Consider the following 24,912-nt stretch of genomic DNA (forward strand, 5'->3'; position numbering starts at 1 on the left):
GCAAGAGCAAGCAAACAAGAAAATATATACAGAATATACAAATAATGTAGAAAAAGATAAGAAAGACAAATAGAAAATTATATATCTATAAAAAAGAAGACATACAACACAGCTAATGTACAATACAGTTAAACAACATGTTAAAGGTGTGTGCGAATAGCATCAGTGTTGACATTGTTGGTTCTTAATAATATTAGTACAGGAATTATGCAGTGGATATCAATATTCACTGCATAATCCCTGTACATGCACTATGAATGCACATATATAACAATTCCAAATTATCTGTATACTTATGCTTAAAAGGAGTTGTTCTTTAGCATGCTTGCTATTTTCTTTCATCTGCTTATGAAATCATTCTGTTCTCATTTTAATTCAGCGAAATAGAAGTCATGTGACCACAATTTAAGCTTAGGCTCTATACTTTACTATTACAGATGATCCAATGACGAACTAACTTTCATGTTTACATGACACACTCACACAGGTCTATACATTCACATGGGGGCATCCAAATGTAGCTCTCATGCATACACACACACACACAGAAAAATGTTGTGTAACTTTGTCTGTGAATATTACAGTTCCTTCACTCTCTCTCTCTCTCCCTCTCACCCCCTCTCCAGCATAGAGGGGTGAGTCACTGCAAAACAGTAAAGTACTTCATAAGAGGACAGAAACCTCTTCAGAAACACATGCACACAAACCTAATCTACCTGAGCTTAACACGGTTCTCTCTCGTTCTACCGCTCTGTTTTGCATGCATGCATGCAGACATATGCACATACAAACAGCTTTACTCTTAACTGCAACCACACAAAAGCCAAAACTAACTGAGTCCTCGACAAATCTGCAACACACACATGCACATCATGTGGAAACCGGATAATAGTTCTGCTAACATGGCAGGAGCAAGCGGGGAGAGCCTCACCATGGTGTGAAGCATATCCAGGATTCCCCTTTTTCCATTGTGACCATTAATTCAAAACATCTGCCCCCTGTAGACATCTCTATGGGGCTGTAACTGCCCCTTGTGCTCCTCCCATGCAGGTTCAGGTATTCCGGAGATGAAGACCATTCTGCGTGGCGTGGTGCTGAAAGAATACCTCACCTTCAAAACCTTTGTGGCCAAAGTTATTGGTCTCACCTGTGCTCTGGGCAGCGGTATGCCTTTGGGCAAGGAGGTAACAATCACGCATGCATACAAACGCACACATTCACAAAAAAATGCATTGGTTATTCTCAAATTAAATTCTCACTAAAGGGGCATCTCGGTAGCATAGCGGTCTAATCTGTTGTCTACCAACATTGGGAACGCCGGTTCGAATTCTCGTGTTACCTCCGGCTTGGTCGGGCATCCATACAGACACAATTGGCCGTGTCTGCGGGTGGGAAGCCGGATGTGGGTATATCGGAATCAGAAATCAGAAACTCTTTGTCATTTCATTTCATGCACTTACGCATATGAAATGAAATGAAACATCATTTCCCCCAGCCCACAGCAGTGCAACACAAAGACAAAGAAAACACATACACACATCCAAAAACTACAAGAACACATATATCAAAACTAACACATATATCTAAAAAAAAAAAAATCACTGACCAGGAGAACGAACGCCAGTCAGGATGACTGTCGGGCCTGCTGGTCTGCATGGGCTAGCAAGCTCCCCCAGCCAATCCAACGCCAGCTCTCCCAGCCAGACACCTTTGACACACCTCCCCACACTCCACACGATGACACTAGAAACACAGTCAAGGCTAGGTAAGGCCGCCGCCAGACCGCCCTCGGTGTTATCAGAACTGCCCCGCTTCCGCGTCCTGTGTTACCTCAGTGTTACCTGTTCGGGCACAGCTCCAGGGAGGGCTGTGGCCCCTGGGCCCACAGGACGCAGCAGACCAAGCTCTCCCAGCCGATCCAGCGCCAGTTCTCCCAGCCACCAAACGAAGACAAACTTAGACGTGGACAAAGACACTACATGGACGGCACTGGGCGAGACTGCCACAAACGTGAATTCATGCCGCCATCTTCCCACACCGAAAGCAGTGTGGGGAAGATGTTCTGGTCGCTGCACTAGCGCCTCCTCTGATCAGTCGGGGCACCTGTTCAGGGTGGAGGGGGAACTGGGGGGAATAGCATGATCCTCGCACCCGCTATGTCCCCCTGGTGAAACTCCTCACTGTCAGATGAAAAGAAGCGGCTGGCTACTACACATGTATCAGAGGAGGCATGTGGTAGTCTGCAGCCCTCCCCTGGATCGGCAGCGGGGGGTGGCACAACGACTGGGACAGCTCATAGAGCGGGGTGATTGGCCAGGTACAATTGGTGAGAAAAAAGGGGGGGGGAATGAAAAAGATAAATAAATAAATTCTCTCTAAAGCTCAGCTTGAAGTAGAAGTTGCACAGTGTGCAGTCACACTGTGTGTTTATGCACATGTGTCCGTGTGTATGTGCGCTTGTGTTCCTGCGTGGCGCCACTCTTCGGGTACATGTTGTGCTAAACTACGAAATCATGAGACATCCTCGACACCCACGTAACACACTCTCACACCCGGGCGTGATACCCACAGAGTGTGGTCGAATTGTGGAAATCAATATGTGATTCATGATACAAGGTGGTTTCACAATCGCCACGTGGGCGTTCACAGTATATTCAGTAACATAACTGATGTACTCTGTGTTGGAAATAACCCCCCGTGAACAAGTTACGGGGACACACACACACACACAAACACACATGCATATGTGCTCGCTCTGTAACCCTACAAGTCCCTTACAAGTCAGTCAATGGGCATTTGAAGGTGTTCTCTTCAGCTTTCAAGTTAGTTGATTATCCTATTTGTGTGTGTGTGTGTGTGTGTGTGTGTGTGTGTGCACATGTATTGTATGTGACTTGAGTGACCAAAATGTCAAACCAAGTTAAAAACTGAGCCCTTATAGGTTACTTTGTGCTATATGGAATTACACCATGCCCCCCACACACCGCATGGATGACAGGTGGCATTCTGCTGGAGGTGCACAGGGAACAGAATCTTCTTTAACGCCCCTCTCCATCGTTCAGCTTCTGTTTCCCTTTATTGCTGCAGGAAATCCATTTCGAGTGATTTTTACAAATGGCACACCGGCTACCGATGTGCTTGGGATCAAGTTGCGAGCAAGCGGGCATGAAAAGAATTGAGGCGTGTAGTGTAGGTGAAGAAGAGGGAAGGATTGTAGGGGAGACGCTTGCTACTCCCCAAGGGGAAGTGTGTGTGTGTGGGGGGGGATGTGACATACTCTTATTGACTTATTGATGGGGGTTTTGGGGGGGGGGGCAAACTAGTTTTGTAGCTGGTTTTTATATCCTTTGAACTAGCTTGTGTGTGTGTGTGTGTGTGTGTGTGTGTGTGTGTGTGTGTGTGTGTGTGTGTGTGTGTGTGTGTGTAATGTAGTGTAGATCAGTCTCTCCGAGTCTTGGCTGAAACAATTTCCCTAAGTGAGTTGTGCCATCGAGGACCATGCACCCACACTTATGGATGCACATGCACACACACGTGCACGCGTCCCGCAGGCCTTTCTTATGTGTGCTACTGCATTCGTGTGTATAGTCTGGATTTGGTGCAAGCCTCTCCATTCCATAAACTTCAGCATTACTTATCCACGGCTCACTTTTAATCTCTGAATTTATTTTTTCCCCCCTCCGGGCTCCTTAAATATGCATTGCTGAGTTGACAATATGTTCTCAAATCCGTGTGCTAAATTGTCCTATCTCTCTTTCAGGGTCCATTTGTCCACATTGCTAGCTTGTGTGCTGCTCTACTCAGCAAATTTATGTCCCTGTTTGGAGGAATATATGAGGTAATGCTCTTTTCTTTTTCTTTTTTGCACTCTATCTACATCATTCCCTCTCCCTTTCTGACTTCCTGTCTTATTCTTTCTCATGAAGGCCTTCGCTCTTTCTCCCACATACACACTGCCATCACGACGTGCTATCGGTTTGCCCAGGTGCCTCCTTTGTAACGTCAGCTTCCTCTGATGATTCAGAAACCATTTTAACTGGTAAAACTTCAATTTCTCTCCCCCTGCTTTGGTCTTCTCGGTGTATTGATCATTATTTAGGCCGCAGGTAAAAGCGGTTTACGCAGTGCTAATAGCGGTGGCGCCGCGCTCTACGTGAGCTGCCTCAAATCAGAAGTCAGTATTAGAAAATCTGCAATCCAGCTCCTCTCCCCTCAGCCGTGCCTCCTTCCTCCCGCCCTCCTTCAGAGCCAAGTTGAAAATGTGGAACTGTCTTTCTTCCTCTCTTAAGTGTTTTCATCCCCTTTTGTTTCCCGTGTAGTGGCCGGAGATTGGTGGGCGAGAGGGATGGGGAGGGAAGCAGCTGTTATGTAGGAACAGGAACAGAGGGAATAAACAAGGAGGAGAGCTAGAAATGTTCTTTGATCACTGACTGACGCTCTAGAGGTGGTTTGCGGGGGGGTGCTTCTCCTCTCTCTCTCGCTCCTCTCTCTCTCTCTCGCCCCCTCTCCTCCCCCTCCAGCGGAGCTGTCCAGGTTGTGTCGTATCCCGTTCGCTGCGATCTGAGCTGCTGATGCTTCAGCTGCAGACTGGCAGACCGAGAGAGAACAGGGAGACGAAAAGAGAAAAGGGAATTATGAAAAACCTTCTCCTTTCTCTATCACTCACTCAGTATATCTTTCACTTTCTCTCTCTGTCTTTAAGTATTGCACTCCATCCACTTGAAGCCTGATTTGTTGCATTTTCTTAGTTTGCAGAGAAAACTGGGCACACACACACATCTGCACCTACCTGCTAACTGCAACCGTTCTTCTCCGTCCTTCTTATCAACCTTAAAGTAAACAGCACAGATATTTTCCCAATGTTTCAAAAGTGTGTAGTTTGCAGAAAAAAAATAATACAGCCCTTTCACAAACTGACATGGCCCATAGAGACAGAGAGACAGCGGAGAGTTTTAGATAGCAAGAGGTAAAAAATGAAGGGCCCGACTGAGAGGATGGGAAAAAGGGGAGCGAGCCGAAGATGAGAAGCTCCTCCACATTGTTCTCGGGGAATAGAGTGAGGGTTGGAAGGAAAGGGTAGGAAGAGGAAAATCTTTATTCTCATCTCGCTCCCTTTTCTGAAGATATGAGTGCCCCTCTCGGGGGTGGTGGGGCAATGAGACACAGAACAAGGGGTTGGTGTGAAAGCCCCGAGGTCCCCTTAGGCAAGCACAGCTCTCCTTTATCGCACCCTCTTGCTGTCTCTCCTCCATCCACCCCTCCTCTCCCTCACTCCTCTCTTTATCGGGATCCCTTTTTTCATCTGTCTGCCGCCCCCTTATCTTTCCCCTCTCCCTCATCCTCTCCCTCACTGCTACTCTCTCCATCCTCCAGAGTCAGGTTTATTCTGCAGCATTTTATGGTATATTGCGTGTGTGTGTGTGTGTGTGTGTGTGTGTGTGTGTGTGTGTGCGTGTGTGTGTGTGTGTGTGTGTGTGTGTGTGTTTGTGTGTGTGTGTCATGCCTCTGCGGTAGTATGTGGTGCTTTCGAGAGTTACATCATGATAGTGATGAGTGTAAACTGACCCAGCTTGCTTGTAGAGAGGTCCTTGATATAAGTTGAAAGGAATGGGTAAAATTTTGGTGTGAAAACACACACATACAGACACACACACACACACACACACACTACGGCCACCACAGGAAAAGCAGAAGCAGGATTGTCAGTGTTATGTGACCCAAGAAACGGGCTGGCTCCGTAATAACGAAAATTATCTAAAATAGCAAATGGCAAATTCATTTTTATCTCCTCTTCAAGGAATTTGCAGCAGCCTTAAAACCCATGATTTTTTTCCCTGAATATTAGGGCTTCAAAGACCTTCGATTTAAAAATGTAAAAAATAAAATTAAAAAAAACACTACAACTCCATCAAGCGCATACAGAACATCCTAAAATGAATATCCCAGCTGTTTTAGGACTTGCAAAACAAATTCAGATCTGGCCAGTGTGTGCACAGGACGCTCCCGGGGCAAAGCAAAATGCTTGGCTAAGTTGTCGTCGTAAGTTGACTGTTCTCGTGAACGAGAGGAAAAGAGGGACTCCGTTTATCACGTACTTCTCTAATCATGCAGATCTAGTATTCCCAGTGACTCAGGAAATACACGTGTTCTCCTAACAAAAACACTGACTCAGGTGTGCGGGTAGCGTAGCTGTCTATCCCGTTGCCTACCAACACTGGGGTCGCCAGTTCAAATCCGCATGTTACCTCCGGCTTGGTCGGGCATCCCTTCAGGCACAATTGGCTGTGTCTGTGGGTGGGAAGCTGGGTGTGGGTATGTATCCTGGTCGCTGCACTAGTGTCTCCTCTGGTTGGCCGGGTTGCCTGTTCAGGGGGGCAGGGTAACTGGGGGGAATAGTGTGATCCTCCCACGCGCTACGTCCCCCCCGGTGAAACGCCTCACTGTCAGGTGAAAAGAAGCGGCTGGCGACTCCACATGTGTCAGAGGAGATATTGTGGTAGTTTGCAGCCCTGTCCGGATTGGCAGAAGGGGTGGAGCAGCGACCGGGATGGCTCGGGAGAGTGGGGTAGTTGGCCAAGTACAATTAGGGAGTAAAAGGGGGGGGGTGTACCAGGAGGGATCCGCTGTAATGTTGTCCCTAAACAACGCCACCATCTGGGGATAAATGGCACTCTTTTGGATGAACAAACGCTATGGAGCAAACTTGGATTCTTTCCAAAATGGCTTCCGGTCCCCTTCAGACATCTGTTTATAGGCAGGGAGGAGAAAAGAGAGAGCGTTTTAGCCTTTGTTAAGCACGAACTACAGATGTTTGCAGGTGCCCGATGGGAAGATCAGCCTCTTTTGTCAACCCAGCTGCTAGCTCCTCCAGAGGCGACTGCTGGCTGAGCAAATAAATCTGGACAGCAGCTGAGGGCATAATGGGCCGCAGGTGTGACCAGATCAGCGGCGCCTCAGCTGGAAAGTGTTTTCCTCTGATTGCTTGAGCTATTTTCTGTGGAACTAGCCTTGGTACACCGTCTCGGTCCATCACGGACATCTGGGAGCTGTCCCGGGGGCTGGCGGTGTGCACAGCTTCTCCCCGCTCGGCCTCAGGATGTGCCTAACACACACACACACACACACCTTTACAAAGGCACCGATCTGACACAATCCCTAAATGGGAAGTAGTGCAATCTAAAACAGAGTTGGTGTCATGGTGCTAAAACTCTTCCGCAGACGAGGGTGTAGTGCTGAAACAGTCGTCACGAGCATCCAGATGGGGTTAATAACAGGATTATCCAGCTCTTTGCGGTATAACTCGGGTGATTGTGTAAGGATTTGTTTCCCAGCTTGAGAGTAGCGACTGCCATCTTTATCCGTCTATGTGGAAACAGCAGAGTTTAGCCGTCTGCAGCTCTGCCAATAGAAAGAGGCAAGAATGGGTCTGTCAGTTATTTACAAACGGTCGAAATGCCGTGTTGCACAGAATCCGTGTTGGCAACGGAAAAAATGCGTCAGTCCTTATGAAAACTGTTGGTGTACATGCAGTACACACACACACATATACACTTACTGAACTGTGTTTCTGCTTCCACGCTGCTTGAAGGAGCCCAGTCTTATAGGAACTAAGGTAAGATCCAGCTAGCCACGAAACAAAACTTCCCATCATGCACCTCGGTGCTCTCGAAAACTTTGTATTCCATCTCTCAGTGCCCTACAATCCAATCACAAAGCTCAGTCTTTTTCTTCATCCTTTCCATCTTTGTCATCTTGAGCGATGAATCGTGATCACTCTCCCATGTAATTGTCTTCAGAAGCTTAGGGAGCGGCTTTTCCCTCCGAGAGGAGCCAAGCTGACGGACAGCTGTTTAAAGCCTTTCTTTAATTCTGCCCTGTGTTTTGTCTTTTGATTTGATTTCAATATTTATGATGTGTACATGTGTGTTTCGTTAAATTGCTGTTTGAGATGAATCTTTATGTACACTTCTTGTATGGAACTTGATGGTGTTACTGTGTGTGTGTGTGTGTGTGTTTCAGAATGAATCAAGGAACATTGAGATGCTGGCCGCAGCCTGTGCTGTGGGTGTGGGCTGTTGTTTTGCAGCCCCCATAGGTGGTGAGTCTCCCCTTCTTTTGGAAAAAAAAAAGAAAAAAAGCGTCATGCAGTGATTCAGCGTAGGAAGAGAGATTCAACATTCTGTGCTTCGATGAAACAACATACAACAGTGATCTTAACCCTGCACCTCAAATATAGATGAAGCCAGGCACCACACTGAGAAAAGCCGATAGAATATTTCCGTGATGGGCTGTTCGTATCTGTCAATATTGTTCCACGCTTTGTCAGTACATCCTGTCTTTACTTTTCATCATCCATAACACGTGTGTGTGTGTGTGTGTGTGTGTGTGTGTGTGTGTGTGTGTGTGTGTGTGTGCGCACTCACTTTTAGGTGTGTTGTTCAGTATCGAGGTAACCTCAACATTCTTTGCGGTGAGGAACTATTGGAGAGGGTTTTTCGCTGCTACCTTCAGTGCCTTCATATTTAGAGTGCTGGCTGTGTGGAATCGAGATGAAGGTAAGGTGATTTGTTTGTGTGTGTGTGTGTTAGTGTTGGGGGTGGGCGATATGGCCAAAATCTTAATCAAGATACATATGTAATATTATATCAAGATAACAGTATATATCATAATTTAGTAATAGTGATGATATAGTAATTAAAACATGCAAAAACTACTACTGCTACTTTTGGCTGCTCCCGTTAGGGGTCACCACAGCGGATCATCCGTTTCCATCTCTTCCTGTCCTCTGCATTTTCCTCTTTCACACCAGCCACCTGCATGTCCTCCCTCACCACATCCATAAACCTCCTCTTTAGCCTTCCTCTTTTCCTCTTCCCTGGCAGCTCCATATTCAGCATCCTTCTCCCAATATACCCAGCATCTCTCCTCCACACATGTCCAAGCCATCTCAATCTTGCCTCTCTTGCTTTGTCTCCAAACCGTCCAACCTGAGTGGTCCCTCTAATATACTCGTTCCTAATCCTGTCCTTCTTCACCACATCCAATGAAAGATCTTAGCATCTTCAACTCTGCCACCTCCAGGTCCATTTCCTGTCTTTTGGTCAGTGCCACTGTCTCCAAACCATATAAAATAGCTGATCTCACCACCATTTTGTAAACCTTCCCTTTAACTCTTGCTGATACCCTTCTGTCGCAAATCACTCCTGACACTCTTCTCCACCCACTCCACCCTGCCTGCACTCTCTTCTTCACCTCTCTCCTGCGCTCCCCATTACTTTGGACAGTTGACTCCAAGTATTTAAAGTCCTTCGTCGCCTCCACTACTTGCATCCTCTCCATTCCACTGTCCTCCCTATATGTATGCTGTCTTGCTCCTACTGACTTTCATTCCATGCAAACATGCAAAAATACTGGCCCTATTTAAAGCCCCTTGACATGACCTTGTGATTTTGGGCTATACAAATAAACTTAATTCAACTTGGCTTAAACAGAATGGCTGAGCAAAGTAAAGCCCACTGTTATAATTAACATATTTCAACTGTTGTCACCAAATTTACTTCAGGGAAAATTTGTGAAGAGAAATTAACAGTATTTTCGGGGCTACATATGAACACTCGCTAAACCACGTTATTGTGCAATCTCTCGAACGATAAACTGAGTGTCATGTGTGCTGTCATCTGTTGAGTTTGTACTTCCAAGTTTGACTTGTCAAGCACTTACTCCTCAAGAGCAAAGTTTCTTAATTAAGGTAATTAATTGAGAAAGGCTAGCATGGTGGAAATAGTAAAATCAAATCTTTACCAGTGGATAAATTTCTGTCACACAGTATGTACCGTCATACCACTCAATACTTGTGTGTGTGTGTGTGTGTGTGTGTGTGTGTGTGTGTGTGTGTGTGTGTGTGTGTGTGATAATGTTGTATGATTTTAATGGATTTTTTCACAATAATTTTATCCTATAATATTTTCCTTCTCCAGAGACCATCACAGCCCTTTTCAAAACCCGCTTCCGCCTAGACTTCCCCTTTGACCTCCAAGAGCTTCCTGCCTTTGCTGTCATTGGGTGAGACTTGACTTCTGGCTAGACGTTTGCCAATTAGCTGAGCCTCAGCATCGCTCAATGGCTGCCAAGTCAATATTGTGACAATAATGTCACAATACTACTGATATTATATCAATTAGGACTGTACAGTAAGTTTATGCAAATGTTTTATCTATTCGGTTTGCTGCAAAACTCGACCAAGAACTGTCCCATATCTTTCAAAGGTGTTAGTACACAGAAGCTTATGTGAGTCACTTAACATGGATAATTTAGCTAGTGACAGTTGCAACCACACTGAAGAAGTCTTATTTTAGCCTGACTTAGCCTGAGGGCCCCTTACCAGCTGTGAATGGGCGCAGAGCCGCCTAGGAAAAAGCTGTTGGAGAGATAAAGCGCTAGCTCTCCCTCTCTCTCTCTCTCTCTCTCCCTCTCTCTCTCTCTCTCTCTCGCGCACTCTCTCTCTCTCTCTCTCTCTCTCTCTCTCTCTCTCTCTCTCTCTCTCTCTCTCTCTCTCTCTCTCTCTCTCTCTCTCTCTCTCTCTCTCTGAGATGAAAGTACAGGCCCGTGTCTAACTGTGCGTCAGCTTCCCAAGAGGAGAAAATCCCTCGCGCTCTTTTTGGCTGCTTTTGTCTGGAGGTGTTACACCCACTGCAAGATCAGAGTGACTGCCACATACGCTAAACATTGCCGCCAGAGAACAAGACACTTCACTTAGCCTTGCTTGTAACAAGCGCATATGTGTGTACGCGCTTGTGTTTGTTGTAATTGGGGTGCAATAGCACGTGTGCAAGCCATGTACATGGCTTGTGCATGTGTGTGCGTGTGTGTGTGTGTGTGTGTGTGTGTGTGTGTGTGTGTGTGTGTGTGTGTGTGTGTGTGTGTGTGTGCACTGAAACTTTTCCCCTGCCTATTGCTGTCAACCTGGAAAAGTCGGTCAGTGTCTCAGTCAAGTAGGCCAGCGAGAGTTTCTGCCGTGCTACATACTAGCTAGGGCATGGTCTTGTGGAGAAAGTTGGACCAGTTCAGTTGCACCCTCAGGCTGTAGTAATTACGCTCCCCCAGTAGAACCGTCAATTGAAATATGCCTTGTGTCCTGCACACAAACATATATACAGTATGCATAGGCATATGTGCATGGATGCATGCACCCCCCCCCCACACACACACACAGACGTTTGCTCATGCTGCACCACAGGAAGTAACACTCCCTCATCATCGGGTTCATCATCTATTTGGAAGTACTCTAGGGAATTAATAATGCAGCAAGATACATTTATAAGCATTAGGTTGTCTGTGTAGCCCCATGAGTCTGTTCTTTCCCTCTCCCTTTCCCCTTTTCTCTTTGTTACTCCATCTCTCTCTTTCATAAGGACTCCCACTGAGTATTTAAATTGCGTGCTTATGTAAACCTCATTTTGTCTCTCACTCCTCCCACACATCTTTATTTGCCCTCATTCTCTCTCGCGCTCACTCTTCTTTTTTTTTCCCTCTTTCTCTCGTACTCGTCATTTGTCTATATCTGTCCATTCTGCGTCTCACTGCCCCTCCCCTCTTTCCTCTCCCCCCACATCTTCTCTCCCCTCAATTATTTCTCTCCTCCATCTGCCACCTTCCCTTCCTCCATCTTTCCATTCCCATGGTTGATATTTTCATTTTGTGTGAAATAAAACAAAATCCTGCTATTTTATGTTTGTTTGTTTGTTTGTGTGTTTGTTTTTCAAGGTTTAAAGTATTTGCATATGTTGCCTTAAATCCTCTCTGTCTGGCAGTGGCTCATGGAGGATAAACTTGTGGTGCAGTAAAATCGAAAAGATTCAGATTGTACTTCTTCCCCTCTTTCTCTTCTCTTGTCCCTTCCTTTCTCCTCATCTACCCCCGCAGTATTGCCAGTGGTTTCGGGGGGGCCCTGTTTGTCTACCTGAACCGGCTGATCGTCCAGTTCATCAGGAAACAGAAGGCCATCAACAAGTTCCTCATGAAAAAGTTAGTCGGGCACACCCTTACACAGGCTGTCATGGCCTGGTCAAGGCTTCATATGGACACCACGCCATGTTGCATATGTGAAATACACCTAATATGGTTGTAGGCTAACATACACACACACACACACACCAAAAAGCAATCACACACTCGCCTCTTGCAACGATGTAATGTGATTTCTGTATGCTCATTCACACGTGCACCGCTTTAGAAAGGTGTGCAATCAAATACCTTAGTTGACCCCAAAGCATCATCTGTCATGCTGACTATACTGGATGTTTTACTTGGTTACGCTTCACTGTCCCTGCAACTCCACCTTCTCTCCTGCTCTTTCTCTCTCCCTCCTTCTTTCCCTCCTCCCTCCCTCCCTCCCTCCCTCCCAGGCGTCTGTTGTATCCAGCCTTGGTCACTCTATTGGTGTCTACACTAACATTTCCCCCAGGCTTTGGGCAGTTCATGGCTGGCAAGGTTGGTCTCACACACACACACACACACACACACACACACACACACACACAACAGTTGTGTTTCCAATCAGACAACTTAAACATCGACATCTTCTATGTCGACATTTTAATCTACATCTGCATTTAATTATCTGCATTTAATTTACCTCTGTTATGACAAGAGTGTGTCTGATCTGTGGATATTGTGCTGTGGATGTGTTGTGAATGTGGCCAATGTTTTTTGGTTCGTATGATAGACTCGTGTGCTGGCGCATGCACACAGACAAGCACACACACACACATACATATGCACACACACATACATATATGCACACACACATGCACACTCACACACGCACACACACTCATGCACGCACTCACATATACATATGCACACACACATACACACACACACAGACACACACATCCTCTTGGTTGCTAATGAGAGCGTGAGTAAGGCTCTTGTGGTTCTAAATCTGCCACAATAAGCTGCTGATTCTCTGTTCTGCTCTGCCCTTCTCCCCCCATAAACCTTTTACAGGCGAAGACACACATGCACGTTTCTCCCCCATACCCCCCTGCCTAGCTCTCACACTCCTAAGCCATAACTTCTTTGTGAAAATGTCTGACATTCTCCTGGCTGTTATCTGAAGCTTTTCTATTTTAAAACAGAGCTCCGGGTGCATTTGTCTTCCTATATACTCACGGTGTTTTGGTCGAGCAGCCTGCAGCTGTATCTTAAATCTCCACTGATGTGTCTTAATGTACTTTTAGCATATCACCTGCCTGTGCCGGCACAGAATCAGATATTTAAGATGCTTTCTTTCGGAGTGCGAACGTCCGCATTCTTTCCATTAGAAAGGGGGATATCTCCTTTTTTCTCCGTTGTTGACGATGTCATTTTCTCTGGCCGGTAGCTGACCCAGAAGGAGTCTCTGGTGACCTTGCTGGACAACAGGACATGGGCCAAGCAAGGCATTGCTGAGGAGTTTGACTACATCGGCCATTCCCAAGCCTGGAAACACCCGCAGGTCAACGTCTTTGTTACCCTGGTCCTGTTTATTGTCATGAAGGTAATCAGTCTTTTTTTTTTCTTCTTTTACCTCTCAATACCAGTATTCTTACAACCCACATGTTTACCACAGGGCCGTTTGTTTTATCGCTGAATGGCAAGACTTCAGAAACAGCCCTCATATCATATGGCACTTAAGTTTCTATAATGGAACCATTACCAAGAAATTATGTCTTCCGGGCATAGAAGTAGCTCGTTCACCCCCCGACCATACATGGTTAGGAGATAAACCAGCACACATCAATTCAAGTTTATGATCATCTTGCGGATCATTGAGGATGACGAAGAGGACATAACTCTCGCCATCTAGTGACACCTCCTTCATCCTCCTGCTCCTCGTTTGCCTTCTCTTACAACTCCCTCTCTTTGCTCTCATTGCTGCATCTCATGTGTCATTAAATTTTTCCCTTGATTTCCTACCTGTAATAAGTGTGGCTATATGGGGCTGTGGAATGTGCTCGGTAGGTATATACAGTAACGGCCGCAGGCTATGGCGCCAGTAAAATTAAGGAGGGTCAAGAGGAAAGCGTTATTGGAGCATGCATTTGCAGAGCCATAAATGGGCAGTTGTGCCCTTTTTATTTGACGCCGGACCTTTAGTAATGGAAAAGCATCGGAGCAAAAGCTATTTATCTCTTGGAGTCAAGAGAGCAATTATTAAATGTACAGTTGTTGAATTGTGCACTTGTTGGAATGAAATGTATCTGTCACTATCTCCATCTATACTGAGCAAAAACGTGAACGCAGCACTTGTGTTGTTGCCCACATTCTTCATGAGCTGAAGTACATGATCCCAGATGTTTTTTCCATGTGCTCTATGAGCTTCATTCGCAGATTTTACACACAAATTTGTGTACATTTCATCTTATTTCATGTGTTGCCAGCATCATCCGCCTACCTGACAGGTGTGACATCAACATGTTGATCAAACAGCATGATCATCACACAGGTGTTTGTGATGATGGGGATAATAAAAGAAAACTAAGATGTGCAGTTTTGGTACATGACATCATACCACAAATGCCACAAATGTTGAGAGATCATGCAATTGCTGGATTATTGAATGTCCATTTATCTACCTTAAGCCACCTCCGGATTCATTTCAAAGGTTCTGACAGTATGGCCAACTGGCCTCACAACTGTAGACCATGTGTGACCACACCAGCCCAGGACCGCTACATCCGGCTTCTGCACTTGCAGGATCATCTGAGATTGGCCACACACACAGCTGATGAGACAGTTGGTTTGCATAATTGAAGAATTTCTGATCAAACTATCAGAAACTGTCTCAGGGAGGTTCTTCTGCATGCTCTAAGTCCTCACCGGGGTCTACCCCAGAATACTGTATGGCACGATAACCATCCAGAGTGGGCAAACATTCACGGTTGATGGCCCCTGGCATGCTGGAGAAGGGTCCTCTCCAGCAATGAATGCCGGTTTCAGCTATATTGGGTGGATGGAAGGCGGTGTGCATGGTACTGTGAGGGTGAGTGGTTTGCTGATGCCAGTGGTGTTGAAAAAGTTGCCCATGGGAGTGGTGGAGTTGTGGTATGGGCAGGGACAAAGAACACGGGTGCAATTTTTCAAAGGCGATTTGAATGCACAGAGCTAGTGGTATGAGATCCTGAGGGCCATTGCTGTGCCATTCATCCCCCACCATCAACTCATGTTTCAGCATGATAATGCACAGCAACATGTTGCAAGGATCTGTACTGAATATCTATAAAATGTCCCATGACCTGCATACTCAGCCAGATATGTCACCCATTGAGCTGTGATGTTCTAGATCAGTGCATACAACAGCCGTGCACTGCCAATACCAAACAACTTGGCACCGCCATTAAAGAAGAGTCGGACAACATTCCACAAGCCACAATAAACAACCTGATAAACACTGTATGAAGGGAGATGTTTTGCGTCGTATGAGGCAAATGGCGGTCCCAGCAGATACTGACTCGTAATTCGGTAGGAGTAGTCTGTGACCAACGGAGGTATATTTGTAGCTGAAATGATGTGAAATGGATAGATAAGTGGCAAGTTCCATGTATGAACTTCAGTTTCATAAAATTTTTGAGATAATCAAGGGTTGCATTTAAATTTTTGCTCAGTATATCTCTAGCTCTCTCTCTTTCTTTCTCCCTCCTTTACAAAGCTGTGTTACTGGAAAGCCGTTTAATCTGCCGTTGTAATCAGATGACAGCACTGCATGTGGAAACACTGGATCCCAGCATACCCTCTCCCCTCATTCTTATATCCTCATGTTGGACAGAGTTCATTTAAATATTCGGGGCCATGTGCAGTGCGTCTCAGATCTCAATGGGCTGAAGGAAACTACACGATAAAAGAGGTGGAGCCTCTGTGTGGGTGTGTGTGTGTGTAGTGTTTGTTTTTTTCAATTTTTTTTTTTTTTTTTTAGAAACTCAATGGTGTTGATAAAGTGCTCAACAAATGAGGAGCGGAATATCAATATGGATGTAGTGAAAAAAAACTTTTAATACATAGCAGTACAAGCTTGTTTTGTGCGTCGCGTACTCATCAGGCTGCATAGCCGCTGATGAGTGCACGACACACGAAACAAGCTTGTACTGCTTAGTAAAAGTTTTCTCCTACATCTCTCTCTCTCTCTCTCTCTCTCTCTCTCTCTCTCTCTCTCTCTCTCTCTCTCTCTCTCTCTTATATATATAACTTTGTTAAAAGAAACACTCAATGGTAGGGAAAGTGCTCAACAAATAAGGATCAAAATAATCCAGTTTTTTTTTTCATAAAGTAAATTCTTTATGAGACAGTACAAGCCTGTTTCATGCCATAAGCAATTATCAGCTGTCAATCTGTTGACAGCTGATGATTGCTGTAATCACTGGATTTATATATATATATATATATATATATATATACACACACACACATACACACAAACATACATATATATTATATGTATCAATACAGATGCAGGAATATATATATACATATATGTGTGTATATACACACACAGACACTATATACATACATACATACATACATACATACATACATACATACATACATACATACATACATACATACATACATACATACATACACATACACACACATATATATACACTACCGTTCAAAAGTTTGGGATCACCCAAACAATTTCGTGTTTTCCATGAAAAGTCACACTTATTCACCACCATATGTTGTGAAATAATAGAAAATAGAGTCAAGACATTGACAAGGTTAGAAATAATGATTTGTATTTGAAATAAGATTTTTTTTACATCAAACTTTGCTTTCGTCAAAGAATCCTCCATTTGCAGCAATTACAGCATTGCAGACCTTTGGCATTCTACCTGTTAATTTGTTGAGGTAATCTGGAGAAATTGCACCCCACGCTTCCAGAAGCAGCTCCCACAAGTTGGATTGGTTGGATGGGCACTTCTTTGAGCAGATTGAGTTTCTGGAGCATCACATTTGTGGGGTCAATTAAACGCTCAAAATGGCCAGAAAAAGAGAACTTTCATCTGAAACTCGACAGTCTATTCTTGTTCTTAGAAATGAAGGCTATTCCATGCGAGAAATTGCTAAGAAATTGAAGATTTCCTACACCGGTGTGTACTACTCCCTTCAGAGGACAGCACAAACAGGCTCTAACAGGTACTATTTAATGAAGATGCCAGTTGGGGACCTGTGAGGCGTCTGTTTCTCAAACTAGAGACTCTAATGTACTTATCTTCTTGCTCAGTTGTGCAACGCGGCCTCCCACTTCTTTTTCTACTCTGGTTAGAGCCTGTTTGTGCTGTCCTCTGAAGGGAGTAGTACACACCGGTGTAGGAAATCTTCAATTTCTTAGCAATTTCTGGCATGGAATAGCCTTCATTTCTAAGAACAAGAATAGACTGTCGAGTTTCAGATGAAAGTTCTCTTTTTCTGGCCATTTTGAGCGTTTAATTGACCCCACAAATGTGATGCTCCAGAAACTCAATCTGCTCAAAGAAGTGCCCATCCAACCAATCCAACTTGTGGGAGCTGCTTCTGGAAGCGTGGGGTGCAATTTCTCCAGATTACCTCAACAAATTAACAGCTAGAATGCCAAAGGTCTGCAATGCTGTAATGTAAAAAATCTTATTTCAAATACAAATCATTATTTCTAACCTTGTCAATGTCTTGACTCTATTTTCTATTCATTTCACAACATATGGTGGTGAATAAGTGTGACTTTTCATGGAAAACACAAAATTGTTTGGGTGATCCCAAACTTTTGAACGGTAGTGTATATACATATATATATATATATATATATACACACACACACATACACACAGCGCCGGCCCTCCTCTACCTACATAGTATGTTGTAGTGGGAATACACCAACCATTTTTGAATATTAAGGTCCTGAGTGAGTGGTGAGGCCCATCCCTACAACAGGTTAACTTTTTCTTTTACTAAAGGAGACGGCAGCTAGAAGCCAACTCTTAACACCATCCTGTTTTATGCTCTTTTTTTTTATATATATATGAGTGACAAAATATATTGAAGTGCTTAAATCAAAGGAAGAAGCCAGCCTACCTTGATGCTGAGTTGTTTAGTGTTTGGGTCCTCTATTTAAGGTGGGTGAAGGAGAGCTCTTATTCGTTGTGATTAGATTGGCTTTTCATATAACCTTTTTTCTTTTGTATCCAGTCTCACCACTTGGCTGAAATGAAATGTCCTCTTGGAATAGTGAAAGCCAGAAACTGAGGTTATAAATTTGTGTGTGTGTGTGTGTGCGTGTGTGTGTGTTCACACACATGTGCATGCCTCAAGGCTGTGACTGTCATAGAGCAGGTGGGTAATATAAGCTCAGTCCTTTTTAATGGAGAGTGAGACAAGGAATCTCATGAAGGAAAGTGTGGGTGGGAGTAGAGGAGGGCCAACCGTAGGTAATCTCACACAGGATGGTTATTCAGATGGCAGATGTGTGTGGGCAGCAGGGAGGCTATAGGCTCCAATGGTCAAATTATCTAGGCGAAGACGAGAGATTTCATTGTGTGTGATGGTCTGTCCTGCTCTAATGGAAAGGACACACTCTCATTCATTCTCCATCGCTCTCCTCGCTCCCTCCCTCTCTCTGTCTCTCTGAGTCCCTGTTCCTGTACTTGCTATGCAGTACAGAGGGGACCATTTCTCTCTCACCTTCTTTTCCCTCACCATATCTCTGAAATTTACCTCGTCGAAATCCAATAGAGACTTTTTGATAGAGTTGAGTTGATAAAAGTTTGCCTGATAGAACAATGTTCACTGAGCCAACTTTTTTCTTCATCATACCCAGCCCTCCCTCCATTTTAGTCGTGCGGCGGATGCGTGCATCTGTGCGTGTTTGTGTGTGTGTGTGTGTGTTGGGGTGTATGTATGCTTATTGTGGGGTTCAGCTCTGCATGTGTTGCTCCTTCCTTCTCCTATGTGAAAAGACGCCACTGCTATCTCTGCCCTGATAGGTGTCCAATACTGTCCTCACAGCCTCATCTCCCTCTGTGTGAAGTCCAACTGTGTATGTGTTGGCACGTGTGTGTGTGTGTGTGTGTGTGTGTTTGTGTGTGTGTGTGTGTGTGTGTGTATGTGTGTGTGTGTATACCGTATACAATCTATACGGTATACAATCGATGCCTGTCAAACATGAATGCAGCATTTTCATTACCTGGCATGGAGGTGTGAGTCATATTGTAGCTCTATATATGAACACCGAAACATTGCCAGGGACACACTGCCCCCCTTCTCGTTGGATTTAACATGTTACTCTCTCTCTCTCTCTCTCTTGGTCTCTCTCTCTCTCACCACACACAAACACATGAATGCACACACGCATGCATACATTCATGCACTCAATACTGCCAACCATGCTACACTTCCTCCCAGCTCCCCCCTGCAGAGCATGCTGTTAGCATGTACTCTGGTGTGCAGCATACACACAATGCCAAAGAGTGAGGCTGTGATAGCTGGCTCTGACAGTGTCGAATAGGAGGTTCTGGTTCTAACAGATTCCAGGTTGTCATTTTCAAATACAGTAGATGGTACAGTAGATGATTGCCATCTTAGGAAGGCCAGCCGTTTTGTCTTGATGCTCTCCTCAAGCCCCAGGAAGATCCTCCTTCAAGCCTAAGAACTATAAAAACGTGCTGTGCTTTTCAGTACTTTCTTAGGCACACTGTTGCTTTAAAAGCAAAAAAAGTTGTTGACACAAATGGAGTTTTTTTAGTAGCCGTGCAATTAAAAGCATTTGCTCCGTTCTTTGATTTCAAGCAACTCAGTGAGATTTACAGCCTGGTCCGACTGATCCCAAGCTCTTGGACTCCATTAACTTCTCAATGGATTGGATATAAATATTAGGATCTAGGAACTGTGTGATTTCTAATGTTTGCCTTTTTATCTACACACACATAAATTTGGCATGACTTGACATAGGTTTTTTTTTCTTCTACTGTGATGTCTAAATTTAAACAACAGGTCTCAGTATATCTAGTGATGTATGTACGTATGTGTGCGCACATGTGCATGCAGAAGTGTATATTAGAGAGACAGAGAGCGTGACATAAAGTTGGCAGGACTAATTGGAGAGAGAATAAAAGTAGAATATGGGTCCCTACGGGGCCGCAGGCGAAATACTGTCTTCTGAATCTGACACACACACAACCCCCCACCTCTCTCTCTCTCTCTCTCACTCACTCACTCACTCACTCACTCACTCACTCACTCACTCACTCACTCACTCACTCACTCACTCACTCACCCACCCACCCACCCACTCACTCACACACACACAGTTCCCAGATGAGTGACAAATTAAATATCCCGGATGTTGTGTCAAAACTCTTACCCTTGACTTTACTAACCTTCATTTTTCCCCATCCTCTATTCTTTTTTTTATCTCTAATTTTTCTTTTGCCTTTTCATCCCTGACCCCTCTTAGATTAGTTTATTTTCAAAGTGATGAAACATAAGTTGGAAGCAAAGTGATTTAAAAGAAATTATATAGATAAGCTTTATGCATATATCAGGAGCTTTTTTTTCCCCTGATACTGGAAAACAGGGGGTCTGTAGAGATATATCATCTCACACAAACGAACAAATCTGGATGAAAAGTATAGGCTCAACTAGATTGGGAAACAAGCCATGACAATAGTAAAATTTAGAAAAAAAAGCCTTATGCAAGAGATGAAATCATCCATTGAGTTTGGTAATGAGTTGTAGAGTTTGTGTGAGCCAGTGTATTTCTCTCACTCCCTCACTGTCTTCTTTTATCCCCTTTTTTCTCTCTTCACTCTTCACTTTTATGCGTAAAGCCCAACTTAAAATGATGACGTAAATATGGGAATCGGGAGCACGTGTGAGCCCCGGGGAATAAGTGACAAAACTACCACTTCACCTACATGCCTTTAATTACCAATACCTTAGTCCACCAATACGGCCCTAATTTCAATCCCCCCCCCAGGAAGTAGGGCACGGCTTTAAACCCGAACAGAATAACTGCATTGAACTGAGGAAGCACAGAGGGCAGTCTGACAGGACGCGGAAGCAGGGCAGGCTAAGCTAACTGCTCGCCCATGGAGACTGGCAGTTCTGATAACACCGAGGGCGGTCTGGCAGCGGCCTCACCTGGCATTGACTGTTTTTGGTGTCACCGTGTGGAGTGCGGGGATGTGTGTCGAGGGTGTATGGCTGGGAGAGCTGGGGGAGCCTGGTCTGTTGCGTCCAGTGGGCCCAAGGACGATGGCCCTGCCCGGAGCTGCGCACGAAGAGGAAGCACCGAGGGCAGGACGTGGAAGCAGGGCAGGCTAAGCTAACTGCTAGCTCGTACAGACCGGCAGTTCCGACAGTCATCCTGGCTGGCGTTCACTCTCTTGGACAGTGGGGGGAAAAAAAGGAAAAAGACAATTTTGGGATATGTTGGATATGTGTGTTTTTGTAGTTTGGATATGTGTTTTTGTCTTTTTTGTGATGCCTTGCTGTGGGCTGAGGGAAACAATATTTCGTTTCATTTCATGTACGCAAGTGCATGAAATTAAATGACAAATAAACGTTCCTGATTCCTGCGTTGCCACAGAAATTGGAACATCACTTGAAAACGGCGATGTATTTATTCAGTGGAATTAATTATACCGAAGCATTGAGGAGGATCAGTTTTTATTTCCCATGTCGTCTCAAAGAGACTTTACCAGTTTCCACTTCTCTGGCCTTGCTATTTTGCTCTGGAAAATTCCGAAGTTTCCCCTCTCAGGTTGGCCAACATTAGATCAACAAAATGAGGGTTGATCAATACATCTGCTTAAGTTATGGTCGGGTTAAAGTGTGAAAGGTCAGGGGGATGTCCATGTTTGTAGCTGTCTATTCACCTTCATGCCCATCAGCCATGTGTCCAGGGTGGTAGTCAGATACCCCTTTCACACTGGCCAAAAAACCCCACTAACATCCACCTTTGGTCAGTGTAACATTGACCACCAAAGGCGGATGTTAGTGGGGTTTTTTGGCCAGTGTGAAAGGGGTAAGAGTAACACGCAGGGCAGGTGGCCTGTAAATTTAGTCTACCATACTTGCAAGCCTGTTATGTCTAAGGTGTGACAGTCATGGGTCCTTATACAACTGAAACGACCCTTATTGGCCCCTTTGCTTCTACCATTAGTGGTAGCCATATCCTCAATAAGCCTGCTAGGGGCAGTATTACCCTATAGCAACTCATTATATAATAATAATTTAGGATTTGGGCATTAAGCTTCATATCTGAAGTCACTCATTCCGGGTGCTCTGTTTCTTGCGTCAAGGAAAACAAAGCAAACATTAGCATCTACTAACATGATGGCAAATGGGTTGTCATCCTGACATGCTTCATAATATCAGTCTAAAAGCATTATGGGCGCATTGTAATCAGCATGATATACTTCAGTGCTATAACTTTCATAATGGCCTTTGCGGCAGTGTGCAGACTCCTAAACGAGACTACTTTTTACCATTTACTGAAGGGAGCTGCTACCAATCCTATTAACAGGAAAGTTGGAATAGGAACTATTCTTAAAGGTTAATGATTATCATATGAAACCAGTTATTACAGCCTAATGAAGAACACAGTCAAATTGGATGGATTTTTTTTCTTTATTTTCAGGTAATTAAGCAATTGAACATGGTATAACTATGTCTCATCAAAGTCATAACAGCCTCACTATGCATGTGGCTCCTTTAGCAGTCATTTTCATAATGCTAGTTCTGTCACCTTTAACCCCCCCCCCCCCCCCGGCCCCTCAAATCGGTAACTTTTTACTTTGAAACCCATTTTTCTAATCTAAGGCCCCTGCTGGCCTTACCCGTTCAGCATGAGAACCTTATGGATCTCACAGAGCTAAAATCTATGTAATTGGTATTTACGGTATCACAAAGCAGGAGCTTTCGCTCTGCTGGGAACTGTGTATTTGTGAGTCGTCTGACCTTCACAGAAAGGGGAATAGGTCATAAATTGCCATATATAAGACCTATATAAAGGACAGGGTCTAGCACCCATCATGATGCACCCAGGAGGGCCAACAGTCTCTGGGGCAATGCTAAATTGGAACAAGAGGATGTTTAAGGGACAGAACTGAGATAAAATTTAGATAAATGAATTTGAAAAAGGCAGCAAGAGCTCTTGTCGGAGACTGTGGCTTTCTCATTTATCCCCTTTGATAGACTGAAGCACCTTTTTGCAATAGGCTCTTAATACTCTCCAAGTACAGTCATAGTTCACCTGCACTTCTCGTTGACTGACATATGACAGTAGGAGTGGATGAGTGGATGTTGTTCTGTGATCATTACACATCACTGGTAACAACAACAATGACAACTTAAATTTGTATAGCGCCTTTCAAGGGACCCAAGGACACTACACATAGTGGTGCAGGCAAAACAAATAATACAAGAACAGAAAATGAAAATAGCAAAGATTGCCTGGGATGATAGAAGGAACTAGAGACCATAGGGCTTGGTGAACAGGTGCGTTTTCAGGAGTTTTTTTTTAAGTGTCCAAAAAAGCAGTGTGGTGTATCTCTGCCCGGAAGAGTGTTCCAAATGGTAGGGGTTGACACACTGAAGGCTCTGTCCCCAAAAGTCCACAGGCTGGTATGGAAGATGGAAAGCAACCCCATGTCTGCCAACCACAGATTCCAGGACGGAATATAAGGATGGAGGGAGCTGTAGGCCAGGAAGAGGATTTTGTAGTAAATGCAGGACTTCACTGGGAACCACTGAAGATGGACGAGGGTGGGGATGATGTTCTGCTAGAGCTTGGTGTGGGTGAGAACCCTGGCAGCTGAGTTCTTCACATACTGAAGCCTGTCCAGGGCTTTACTGGGTACCCCAGACAGGACTCCATTGCAATAATGCAGATGGGAGGTGATGAATGGATGAGGGTCTCTGCCACGGAGTCCGAGAGTGATGGGCAGAATCTGGAGATGTTTTTAAGGTGAAAGAAAGAAGATTTAGTGATGGATTCGATGTCTGACTAGAATGATAGAGTGTATTCCAGAATGACACTCAGCTGCGGACTTCTGGGAATGGGCAGATGGAGCAACCATCCACATCTCCAACCTTCTGGAGCAATGCCTTGGGAGCCACCCCCATAAGAACTGTCTTATTGCTATTTAACTTGAGTAGATTTGATGACATCCAGATTGTTTTTTGGTGTAGGCAGTTCAAATGGCTTTATTGGCATGACATAACACTGTACATATTGCCAAAGTTGACAAGGGATTTTGTTGGGAGCTGAGTGGATGGTTTAGTGCTGATACAGCTGCATGTCATCAGCATAGCAGTGGAAGCTTAAACCATGGTGTCGGATAAGCTGACCAAGGGGGAGCATGTAGATGGCAAAGAGGAGGGGTCCAAGCACAGAGCCTTGGGACATGCCTCGGTTGACTGGGGCTGGGGTGGAACTAGAGTCTGATGGTGACAAACTTTTTCCTGTTGGAGAGATATGACTGGAAACCAGAGAGAGATGCACCAGTGAGACCTAGGTATTCAGATAAGTGGTTGAGGATGATGATGTGGGAAACAGTGTTTAAGGCTGCAGAGAGGTCCCAGAGGATGAGAATACTGATGTGACTGGAATCAGCAGCAATGAGGAGGTCATTGGTGACTTTGATAAGGGTGGTCTCCATGCTGTGATGTGCTCTAAAACCAGATTGAAGGGGTTCATAGTGCTCATGGTTAGACATGTGTTGATGGAGTTGGGCAGCAACTGCTTTTTCCAGGACTTTACTGAGAAAAGGAAGGTTGGAGATCCACTGGTAGTTGGTGAGGTCATCCAGGTCCAGACCTGGCTTTTTGAGGATAGGAGTGACTGTGGCCATTTTGAAGCTGGAGGGTACTGTGCCAGATTCCAGAGAGGAATTGATA

General features: G+C 44.7%; 1 protein-coding gene across 1 annotated transcript in view; it reads left to right on the forward strand.

Annotated features, from left to right (window-relative positions):
- Nucleotides 1–24,912, forward strand: part of clcn2c (chloride channel 2c) — a 187,901-nt gene that overhangs the window by 113,828 nt on the left and 49,161 nt on the right. Inside the window, 8 exon segments of the mRNA XM_056283103.1 lie at nucleotides 1,051–1,184; nucleotides 3,761–3,838; nucleotides 8,020–8,098; nucleotides 8,430–8,555; nucleotides 9,978–10,062; nucleotides 11,923–12,024; nucleotides 12,405–12,489; nucleotides 13,385–13,540. Coding sequence (XP_056139078.1) covers nucleotides 1,051–1,184; nucleotides 3,761–3,838; nucleotides 8,020–8,098; nucleotides 8,430–8,555; nucleotides 9,978–10,062; nucleotides 11,923–12,024; nucleotides 12,405–12,489; nucleotides 13,385–13,540 — 845 coding nt within the window.

Source organism: Lampris incognitus, chromosome 7, assembly GCF_029633865.1.
Source record: "Lampris incognitus isolate fLamInc1 chromosome 7, fLamInc1.hap2, whole genome shotgun sequence".
Taxonomy (NCBI): Eukaryota; Metazoa; Chordata; class Actinopteri; order Lampriformes; family Lampridae; genus Lampris; species Lampris incognitus.